The sequence below is a fragment of the Propithecus coquereli genome, unplaced genomic scaffold (genome assembly GCF_000956105.1).
Source record: "Propithecus coquereli isolate 6110/MARCELLA unplaced genomic scaffold, Pcoq_1.0 Scaffold248, whole genome shotgun sequence".
Lineage (NCBI taxonomy): Eukaryota > Metazoa > Chordata > Mammalia > Primates > Indriidae > Propithecus > Propithecus coquereli.
In genome coordinates this window covers 1,926,602-1,938,997 of record NW_012148041.1, presented here as the reverse complement: position 1 = coordinate 1,938,997, position 12,396 = coordinate 1,926,602, and the positions used below count along the sequence as shown (strand labels likewise).

Genomic DNA, 12,396 nt, shown 5'->3' with positions numbered 1-12,396 from the left:
ATTATAATATCCATTATCCAATTACAAATTTAAGTTTTAATGTTCTCAAACTAGAAGAAACTTGCACTAAAAAAACGTACACTAATAAACACTTACCTGTGATTTCTTTTCTTACTACGGAGAAAAAAGTTCAATTATTAAAAAAGAAAAAGTGTGAATAGTCAAGTAATAAATACACAGATTTTAAATTTTCTTCTACATAGTAACAGTCGGTAGGACCAAGGGACTCTAAAATCTCCAAGGCCATTGTTTCTACAATGCTACAAATTGCACAGTACCTTTCATACAGCAGTCACAGAAATTCTTCTTAACTTGATTTTGCAATTCAGAAAGGTAAGTGTTTTTAGTCAATTGTTTTTTTTACTTTGAATTAACATTCCAGTTATATCATTTATTTACCATATTAGGATTTGTAAGTACTCCTTTGCAGAATAGCATTGTTCTCAAATTACCAAATTAATAGACACATCAGTTAGCTGCCAGGCCATCTTGATATTACGCAGCCCTAGGAATGAAGGCCTGTGTGTATGTGTATATCCCTGATGTGTAGGTGGGGTCTCAAAGAAAGAAAAAGTTATATTTAATTTAAACAATGCCTCTGACATGTTTAATAAATATTTTAATAAAATACCTGAATCTGGAAAAGCTGTCTCTTGAAGAAGGTTAAAAAGAAAAATTATTATTAAACATAAAATAACAGCCATCTTTGATAGGATTTTCAATGAGCCTAAGACACTCTTCCTCAAATTTTTCCATTGAAATAACCCATAACACAGGCAAATCAGGCAAAGAATACAAAATTTCTTTTTACTACTTTAATATTTTCTCTTAAGAATTCTTATGACTTTTGTATGGTACTGCATAATATATACCCTTTTTATTTTAAAATTTTAAAGAATGTTTCCCCTCTAAAAATCTTCGAGTAAAACTAGAACTTCAGGAAGATGTACCATTTTATTTCAAGATGTACCCAGTATGAGAAGCAAGGACCAAAGTTTGACGCACTCCAATGTATTTCCATTTACAGTAATTAATTAAAACACTTTTTTTCCAATTTATTCAAAAATAAAATGTATTCTTCCTTGAATGAAAAACTTACATTTTCATGTTTCATATGTTTAAGTAACCGCAGTTCTCTGTAGGTTCTTTTGGCATGAATGATGGACTGAAATGGTCTGGATAGCTTCTTCACCGCCACACGTAACCCAGTTTTTGTGTCAAAAGCAGCACTAAAAGAAAAAAAAAAGAGAGAAAAATAAAGCAAAAAACTCACCATTGAAAGTGCTCCAAATACGATTTTTGAGTATTTAGAAGGCTAGTTCATTTCCAAATTATTAATAAATGGGTCTATAACAAAATACACAAAAGGTGTAAAGATAAAAACCAAAATGATCTATAATCCCACTATCCAAATAAAGCCTCTTGTTATGACTTTTGGTGTTTCCTTCTAGACTTTTCTAAATCAGAAGTCGGCAAATTTTTTCTGTGAAGGGCCAGATAGTAATATTTTAGACTTTGCAAGCCCTAAGCTCTCTGTCACAACTACTCAACTCTGTGGTTATAGCAGGAGAGCAGTAAGTTTAAAAATGGGTGTGGCTGTGTTTCTAATAAAATTTACAAAAACAGGCAGCTGCCTGATCTAGATGAGCAATAGACTGATAAACATAGAGTTGGAATCCGTCTGTTTTCCCTGCCTAGACCTCACTATCACCTTCCACCACATGCTGCCTGAACAGAGCAGAGGCCTTGGAAACCATCATGTTTTCGGGACAATGAGTTGAGCACCTACAAAGTATTCGGCACTTTCTAGACGTTGAGATGAAGCAGGAAAAAAGTCAACAAATCCCTGCCCTCAGGGAATGGGGGGAGAGAGGAAGAGTAAAACAATAAAATTATTTCTAATACGGATGAATGCGATGATTAAATAAAACAGAGTAACGGGATAAAGAGTGACAGAAAGCTAGTAGAGTTATGCTACTTTAGCTAGGATATCTGAGGAAGTACATTTGAGTAGAGAACTGAATGATGAAAGTCTTAACTATGTAAAGACATAGGGGAAAAAGCTTCAGGCAGAAGCAACAGTAATGTAACCATTAACATATTAACATTCATTGAGTCTTTACCACATACAAGGAACAGTTCTAAGCTCTTTACATTAATTTTTCTTAATCTAGCTCTTTTAATCCCACAAAATCCCTATGAAATAAGTACTATTATCATTCCCCCATTTACACACAAAGAAATTGAAGCACAGAGAGGTTAATAAACTTGCCCATGGTCACAAAGCTAAATGTGGCAAAGCAGAGAGTCTGCACCCAGAGCTTGCGCTATTAACCGCCTGGCTCTGAACAGCAAGTGCAAACAAACAAATGAAAAAAGCAGCAGAAGCAGGAAAAGTATGGGATGCCGGAGTGAGTGAAAGAAAGTAAGTTGGCCTGTGTGAGTAAGGCACAGGGAGCAAAGGGAGAAGAGAAAGGGATGAGGTCAGAGACTCAGGCAGAGGCTAGATCATGCAAGGCTATGGTTAGGGGTGGAGCTGCACAGCAGGAGGTGAGCTTCATCTCTGTTTACAGCCACTTCCCATGGCTCCCCACGGCTCCCATCGCTGCATAAGCTCCGCCTCCTGTCAGACCAGTCACTGTCTCCAATCACCCCCAGATGGGACCATCTAGTTGCAGGAAAACAAGCTCAGGGCTCCCACTGATTCTGCATTATGGTGAGTTGTATAATCATTTCATTATATATTCCAATGTAATGATAATAGAAATAAAGTGCTCAACAAATGTAATGTGCTTGAATCAGCCCGAAACCCTCCCCCACCCCACCTCCCCATCCATGGAAAACCTGTCTTCCATGAAACTGGTTCCTGGTGCCAAAAAGGTTCGGGACACCTAATGTAGGACATTTACAGCAAAAAATCTGATGTGTGTTTTAATTATTTTTAGAAACCATCTGAGACAAATTCCATCACACCTCATCCTCCTGTTTATCTCATTCTCTAATGAACATGTAAGGCTTTCTGGTCATCTATTACCAAACTCTCTTTCCCCCACCAAAGCCTCTTTCACAGCTCTGTACCTGCTCCAGTCCCCTCCTTTCACTCCCAAACCCTTCCGCTATGCACTCACTCTCAACTCCCAATTTTTTATAAATTCCTATGAATTTTCAACCTCCTTTCCAAACCTTCCCTCCATCTCTGGGAAACTAGGTCCTACCTAGCAGACAGCCCTGCCATTAGAGGGCATCTCTGTTACAGCCCAGGTGCCTCAAGGCTAGTAAGGCGCGGTAGGAATCCCTGCCAACCTTTATCACTTCAAGACCATTACTTTCCATCTGTTCTATAAAAGCCCTTGCTCACAACCCGGATAAACTCTCTCTCCCTCTCTGCTGCTGTTAGCTACTTACATGGAATTTTCCATCAATCACTGAAAAGGTAGTTCCTATCTGACTCCACTCCCAACTTCTGTCATCATTCTTGGCAACTTCAATGTCCAGCTGAAGGGCATATCCAACATCCTCATTTCCCGACTTCTCTGGAAGCTCCACCTTATCCAGCTACCTTCACAGTCACACCTTAGACCTCTATCCCCACCAAAACCTGCCCTACCTAAATCATTCTGAATGCCAACACTCACTTTCCATCACAAACCTAGTTTACTTCTAGTTTACTTGGATCCTGACAAGTTGATGTGTTGACCTCGTCATCGCTGCTTGTGTCTATCCCTCAGCCCTGTCTTGTCTTCATTGCCCTTCATGTTCCGTGACTATAATCACTCCCTTGCACCCTCTGGCTCTGATGGACTCAGCTGGATAAAGTCTAACCTTGGGTGATCGTGACCATTTAATTCTCCATGTATGAATCCAAAGATCTAACTGTGGTAGAAGAAAAAAGAATGCACAGATTGGTTTCATTTCTAGTTTCTGACCTTAACCTCAAACAGGCTCTCAATACTGCCGCTTTTTTCTAGTCAGTTCATTTTCCTACTCCAAAATGATCATTTGGCATGTTATCTCTCAAACCTCCAACTCACCCTCCTGCCTCAAGAGCTGCCCTTGCCTTCACTGAGAAAACAGAAACCATCACAGGGGAGCTCCATCTGCCTACCACCAAGTCTATAAACTCAACTGCACTTGGACCCGTCTTCTCCACCTTCCTTCTTGCTGTAACTAAAGACACATGCCCCTTCCTTATCGAAATCCAAGACCTCGATACATGCTTTGGAGCTGTCCCCCTCATCTTCTCAAGAATTTCACTTCTTCATTCTCCTTCTCTCTTGGATCAGTTTCTTCCTATCTATGAGATCATTCTTACCAGTATAAATATGCTCTAGCTATTTCCCATCTTCAACAAACAAACAAAAGACTTCCCTTGATGTTCTTCTATCACAGTTAAAGTTCTCCAAAAAATCATCTACATCTAGTGTAGTTCCCAGACCAGCAGCATCAGTATCACCAGGGAATTTCTAAGAAAGGCAAATTCTCAGGTACCACCCCGGAGCTACTGAATCAGAAACTCTGAGATGGGTTCAGTCATCTGTATTTTATCGAGCCCTCCAAGTAATTCTAACACACACTAAAGTTTGAGGACCACTAATCTATACCTCTGCTACTCAAAGTGTGCTCCATGGACCAGCAGCACTGGCAATTACCTGGGAGCTCATTAGAAATGCGGGATCTTGGCCCACTTTGACAAGCTCTCCAGGTGATTCATATACTTCTCTAGGTTTGAGAAGCATAGATCTCCACAACTCCCATCCTCAATCCGTTCAACTGAAACTGTTCTTCTCAAGGTCATTAATGACCGCTATCACCAAATCCACAGCCACTTTTTTAGATTAGTAATTGACATGATTACCCCTTCCGCTTTCCCTAAACCCTCTCCATCCTGGAGTCCGTATCAACACTTCTCTTGGTTTTCTAAGACCTCTCTGGCAGCCCCGTCTCTGTCTCCACTGCATGTGCTTCCTCTACTCAAGCTGTCTGTCGGAGGTCTTCAGTGCATGGTACTGGGCCCTCTTCTCTCTCCCACATTCTCCTTCTAAATAATCTCATCTACACCTATGACTCTAAATTAAATGCCATCCAAATATTGAAAACTCCCAAATCTATGTCTCTCACTGAAATCTCTTCTCTGAGCCCTATCTGACATCTCCATATGAAAGACACACAAGCACCTTAAGCTTAGCAAGTTCATAACACCCAGAACTATCCTCTCCCTGTCTCTGTTATCTCAATAAATGGACAGCTGCTCAAGCCAGACACTTGACTTTCATCCTGTATTTCTCTCTTTCCTCCAGTCTTTTGGCCCCTACCCAAATCTATCAGCCAGTCTTGTGGTTTCCACCTCCAAAATACATCTCGAAGTCAACTTCTCTTCATTTCACTGCTACTGTATTAGCCATGTCATCCTCCCTCATCAGCAGCCTACATTACTATACTGGTCTCCCTTGCCTCCTATCTTGCCCCCTTCTGATATACTCTCCGCAAACATCCAAAACGGTCTTTTAAAAATACAAATTAGACAAAAAAATAAAAGTAAAAATTGGGTCGCACTACTCCCCTGCTTGAAGTCCTTCAAAAAATTTCCTTGGTATATAGAATAAAACGCAAATTTCTTATCATGGCCTACAAGGCCCAGGTCATCTGACCACCACTGATCATTTCAACCTGCTCCGGTGCTACTCCCTCCTTCCCCCTCAGCCACTAAGCTCTACACAAACTGCTCCTTTCAGCTCCTTTCACTATTCAGACAGGCTGTTTCTGGTTCCCAGGATTCTCTTCTTCAACCCATTCACCCCAGGGCCAAATCCTTATCCTTCAAGTATCAGCTTAAATAGTCTCCCCCTTAGAGATGTATCTAAGAGGTCTCAAGCAGGTGCCCTTTGTCACACACCTTCACTGACTCCGTCCTTATCCCACATAAAGAAAGGGGGGTTCTGGCCGGGTGCGGTGGCTCACGCCTGTAATCCTAGCACTCTGGGAGGCCGAGGTGGGCGGATTGTTTGAGCTCAGGAGTTCGAGACCAGCCTGAGCAAGAGCGATACCCTGTCTCTACTAAAAATAGAAAGAAATTAATTGGACAACTAAAATATATAGAAAAAATTAGCCAGGCATGGTGGCGCATGCCTGTAGTCCCAGCTACTCGGGAGGCTGAGGCAGGAGGATCGCCTGAGCCCAGGAGTTTGAGGTTGCTGTGAGCTAGGCTTACGCCACGGCACTCACTCTAGCCCGGGCAACAGAGCGAGACTCTGTCTCAAAAAAAAAAAAAATAAAGGGGGGGGGTTCTCTTCTACTCCCCTTACTCCTACAATCCCATAAATTAGTAAGTTCTTCCCTCTCAGAAGCAGCAAGTAAATTTATACTCTGTTCTAAACTAGCTCTGGCGAGACTGGAAAAATGGCCATCGTTCCTGTGTGACCCAGCTTCTCCAACTCTCCGCTTCACAGTTTGCCGGTCACCCGCAGGCTGAGCACGTTCTCCTCTCCTCCACGGTGAGCCTGCTGGGGAGCAGGGAATGCCAGCAGTTTTCTCACTGATCTGCCTGTGTCTCAGTGCGTAAATTCAATTCACTGGGGAAGAAATAAGAAGCCCACTTGACTTACTCAACCAAGCCATTCTCCATGCCAGCTTTACTAGTAATAAAGTACGTATTTTTTTTTTTATCTCTATTTGATTCCTGAATCTATTCAGCAAAAAGCAGGCTAGGATTAATCAGTATCCTAGAGACCCCAACAATCACAATTTATTATCATATTTATTTACCAGCACAATGATTAAATAAGGACTGGGGCTTTGGAATTAAACTATCTGGATTTTAATTCCAGTTTTTCACTTAATAGCTATATAATCTCAAGGAAGTTAATTAAATACTTTCAGTCTCATATGTGTAATGAGGATTATGTTTACATCTAATCTGTAGGGTATTTGTTAGGATTAAATGTAATAACTTTTATAGTGGGTTTAGCAAGGAGCCTGGTCCATGGTAAAGCTCAAATATTAAACATTAACAATGTCTGCCTTTCCCACTTGTCGTAAGCATCTTGAGGGAAGAAAGTGTGTTTTATTCAATACTATATTACACAGGACTTTGCATAATGCCTGGCACATAATACATTCTCAATAAATGCTTAACAAAAGCATAACACGGAGTATTTTATAATGTAGCTACCTCAAAATATGAAAGAAAAAATTCAACTACATCATTTGGCTCTCAAATTTAATAAATTCCACAGCATCCAACAAGAAAGTGATATTAATGTTAAAAATTAACATTTATTGAGTACTTACTGCTAGCACTTTTTTTTGTTTTGTTTTGTTTTCAGACAGAGTCTCGCTCTGTCACCCAGGCTAGAGTGCAGTGGTATGATCATAGTTCACTGCAACTTCAAACTCCTCTGCTCAAGCGATCCTTCTGCCTCAGCCTCCCGTAGGCACTGTTTTTAAATCTTTACATATATGAACATCTTTAATTATCACAACCACCTTACAAGAAGACATTATTATTATTCCCATTTTACAGACAAGCAAACTGAGTCACAAAGAGGTTAAGTAATGTGCCCAGGGTATAGATAGAAAATGGCAGAGCTGGGGTTCATATCCGGGTAATATGTTTTAAGCATGACCTCTTAACTACTACACCATAATGGACAAACAAGTTCAACTTCACTAACGGTTCGGTCCATTTTTAAAATATTCTAACTATATGAATTCTGCTTCTTTTCTAAAATGCTTCCTACTACAATTAATTGCACTTCAGAAAGAAAAAGATTTTTCCTGTGATCTTATATTGAACTCAGGATAGTATCAATGAAAAGTCCTTCATAAGAAAGAACTTTGACTCTACATATATAACTTTATTAAGGGTAAGTTGTCAATCCCTAAAGTTCTACTATTCCCTGAGAATCTAAAACACTAAAAGAATCAGTGATGTCATACAGATTTCTCACTTCATAAGTATTTTCTGAAATAACTCCTTCATGTGATTCTTTGTGGATACAAAAGAAACATTAAATGTAGTACCTGATGTCACAGAACTCGCCATCTAATTGGGACGATAAAATACACATGAAGCAAGGAATGGCCAATAAAATAGTATAACAATATATAAAAAGTTAGGTTCAAAAATATAGAAATTGGGTTTAAAATTTATATCTATTTTGTACAAGTTGGGTTCAAAATATAAAAATGTTCATTGCAGCCTGTTCACAAGAACAAAACCAGAAACTATCTGAACTTCCAACAGGGAGTGATTCAAATAAATTACAGTACATTCTCATGTCCCACATACTGCAGTCATTAACGAGAATCTCCACATACTTATATGTACATGTTTTATTACTGATGGTAAAAAGAACACATTTCAGAAATAGTGATTGAAATGTACACTCATACATGTATCGCCTAATATACCAGACTTTTAACATTTTTGCCTTTTATAGTTATTTGTATCCTTTGTTTTTTTTAAAAAATGAGCTTGTATCTTTTAATAAGGTCATTAGTAAAGTTAGAAGCATAAGTCTTCTGTGATGTTCTGTCATTCTAAAACAAAACAAAAAGAGTTACTCTAAGCTTAATAAAACCGCTATTAACATATTTCCTTGAAATGACACATGGCTATGAGTATAGTATAATAAATTTGTATCCTCCTCTCTAAACCATAAGCATTTTCCACTTTACTAAACAAGTTTCAATTCTGTCACTTATAATAATTTCATTAAACATAGGTACCACAATCTATTCAATCATTCTCTTATTGATGGATATTACAGCCATTCCATTCATCCACACACATATACTATAAATACCATTACAAACGGCTATCTTCATGCACATTGCTTCTTCCATAACTGCATGATTTCCTCAAAACAGACTAATTTTTACTTCAAAGGACATACACTCTCACTTTTTTTTGAGACAGAGTCTCCCTCTGTTGCCTGGGCTAGAGTGCAGTGGCGTCAGCCTAGCTCACAGCAACCTCAAACTCCTGGGCTCAAGCAATCCTTCTGCCTCAGCCTCCCGAGTAGCTGGGACTACAGGTATGTGCCACCATGCCTGGCTAATTTTTTTCTATATATTTTTTCTATATATTCTATATATTTTGTCCAGCTAATTTCTTTCTATTTTTTAGTAGAGACAGGGTTTCACTCTTGCTCAGGGTGGTCTCCAACTTCTGAGCTCAAACAATCCTCCCACCTCGCCCTCCCAGAGTGCTAGGATTATAGGTGTGAGCCACCGCGCCTGGCCCACTCTAACTTTTAAAACATTTTTTTACTTGCATTTACTTGCATAAGAGAATAAGCAGGAACTGTTCAAAGAAACTGCTCTCTACTTACTGGTTAGTAATCCCTACAGCAAAAGTTGCTAAAGCAAGGAATATATGACCCATTCCTGCCCCCACCTCTTTAAGCATTTTAAATGCTTTTACCTAGCTTCCTGCTTCTATCACTAAACAAAGCAGTAATTGGAGAGAAGGGAAATTACATTATGTCCTACATTGCAAATTATAATTATCAAAAGCAGAAATATTTTAAATTTTTAAAAAATGTTTTTTTAAGAAAACCATAAATCACTTGATAAAACCAATAGAATGCTCAAAGAGAAGAAATTCAAATTTACCGAATGCCTGATTATACCACATATCTATTATTTAATTTAATCCTTACAATTCCTCTATCAGGTAGTTATATTTACTTCCCAAAAAAGAAACCAAAGGTCAGAAAATTAACAACACACTCAAGGTCATATAACTAGTACGCAGTTGGGTTTCAAACCCTTATCTGTCTAATTTCAATGCTCACTCTTCTCCCAGGATGCCCCGCTGGATGAGGAAAACCCTAGGAAGAGCTATTGGTTTTGTCTTTATTATAATGATTCACTTAGCCAGCATTACCAGTTGGGAAGAGTCTTCATAATCACTTACTTTACTTACTTATTTTTTGAGGCAAGGTCCTGCAGGTCTTGCTCTGTCACCTACGCTGGAGTGCAGTGGCATGATCATAGCTCACTACAGCCTCAAACTCCTTGGCTCAAGTGATCCTCCCACCTTGGCCTCTCAAAGTGCTGCGATTACAGGTGTAAGCCATCACGCCCAGCCAATCACATTTTAAAAACTAGAGCTATAAGTAAAACCTTGTTTTCATGAACATCATTATGAAATGGAATTATCTTTATAATAAGCAGGCTGTCCAAACTAAAATTCAGTATATATTGTTTAAAAAGTTTTTTCCCCAATTGTAAATTCACATTTAAAGTCTTTCAAAGTTATAAAATTAATACACATTTTGTAAAATCATTGATATTGTTTAAAAATTACTGGAAGAAATATATAATTCATTAAAAGCAATTAATATTACAATATTAGGATGTCACTGTCACATGTACTGCTGTGAACCCGGGGCCTAGCACACAAGAATAATCATTAAATAAAGCTGAGTGTTCTTGTTACATATTCATACCTGCCTCCCTCTGCACCATCAAAAAATTGGCTTACTGGATTCTTAATATATCCTAATACAATTTTTTAACTTCTAAATTTATTAATGTATATCCTATTCTACAGTGGATTTAAAGCAGACTGGAGTTGTATATATGTAACATTAATAATTAAGGGAAAATAAGTAATAAAGTCTCTACATGTGAGATTAGCATGTATCATGAGGTCCTTTCTACATACCCATTACAGGTGGGCCTTGAATTTGGCTTTAAGTCCAAAAAAGCCATCAACAAAGAGAATACAACCACTTAGGACATGAGTCACAGGAGCCATACAATAAAAACAAACCAGGTATTGAGGAGAACTGAAGAGAGGAATAATTATTCCTGTAATAAAACCAGGGAAAAGTTCCTTCTGTTTATGTTATGAAGGGGACATTAAATAATATGGTAAAAATGTCCTAATTAATGACTTTTTTTTTCAGACAAGGTCTCGCTCTGTTGCCCAGGCTTGAGTGCAGTGGTGTCATCATAGCTCACTGCAACCTCCAACTCCTGGGCTCAAGTGATCCTCCTGCCTCAGCCTCCTGAGTAGCTGTGACTACAGGGGCACGCCACCATGCCTAGCTAACTAATCAACAACTGTACAAAATTAAAATAGTGAGTTTCAGATCGTTCTCTTCTTAGAGCATCCATGAGTATAGACTGATATCATAACGCCAAAATACAGTCCATCATTACCAAAGAGAGGGAGTACAAAACAGCATAGTGCTGCTCTCTGACAGACTTAATACAAGAGGAAATCTTAAGTGTGTTTACAAGGCTGGGCACAGTGGCTCATGCCTGTAATCCTACCACTCTGGGAGACCAAGGCGGGAGGGTCACTTGATGTCAGGAGTTTGAGAACAGCCTGAGCAAGAGCGAGACCCCATTGCTACTAAAAAATAGAAAAAATTAGCCAGGCAACGACAAATAGAAACAAAAAATTAGCCGGGCATGGTGGTGAGAGCCTGTAGTCCCAGCTATTCGGAAGGCTGAGGCAGGAGGCTTGCTCGAGTCCAGGAGTTTGAGGTTGCTGTGAGCTAAGCCGACACGACGGCACTCTACCCAGGGTGACTGAGAGAGACTGTCTCAAAAAAAAAAAAAGTGCATTTAGAAAAATAGATAATAACCTCCATATTCTTCAGACAATCCTCCAAAGCTGATCGGTGCTATCAACCAAGCTTTTGATAGGTATGCAAATGTAGGGAATTTGTGATAACTGACTCTTGGCTTGCAGATTTTTTGTTAAACAGTAAAGGCAGATCAATATGCTTTAACCTCAGCTGAGTAGAGAAAGGGAGACAACCTCTTAAGAAAGGTAATGTGCAGGACAAGTGCCCACGTCCACAAACGGAACACGAAAGCACAAATGACTGCACCAGGATATTCCTCAAAAAACAATTTGGCTTTTCCCCAACAGAATGAGGAATAAGCAATCACCTAGCAAGTCTCTGAGTAATTTGGGGGATCATAAGTGATTTCACAATTTCTTTCAATGGTCATAGATGACTTCTCTAATCCCTGAATGATGTTAATAAGCAAAAGCGAACCCCCAATAATGGTTAAGAAAACAAACACAATTCTATTTATTTTTGGAAATTAATGAAAATATTTTAAAATCTGTAGTTACAATGAATTAGCAGGCTCATCAATACATCAAATTCATTAAAATATCTAAGTGGCGGACTAAGTGGGAGACTCACACCTGTAATCCTAGCACTTTGGGAGGCCACTTTGGGAGGCCAAGGAGGATCACTTGAGACCAGGAGTTCTAGACCAGCCTGGGTAACACGGCGAGACCTTGTCTGTACAGAAAATAGAAAAATTAGTTGGGTGTGGTGGTGCATGCCTGTAGTCCCAACTACTCAAAATTTAAAACATTGTTAGCTTTTTTTAATATCTTCACTAACTCTCAAATGCTTT

General features: G+C 39.0%; 1 protein-coding gene across 1 annotated transcript in view; it reads right to left on the bottom strand.

Annotated features, from left to right (window-relative positions):
• MAPK14 (mitogen-activated protein kinase 14) overlaps positions 1-12,396 on the bottom strand; it is a 91,588-nt gene that overhangs the window by 61,907 nt on the left and 17,285 nt on the right. The window contains exon 2 of the mRNA XM_012646575.1: positions 1,100-1,229. Coding sequence (XP_012502029.1) covers positions 1,100-1,229 — 130 coding nt within the window. The remainder of the gene's footprint in view (positions 1-1,099; positions 1,230-12,396) is intronic.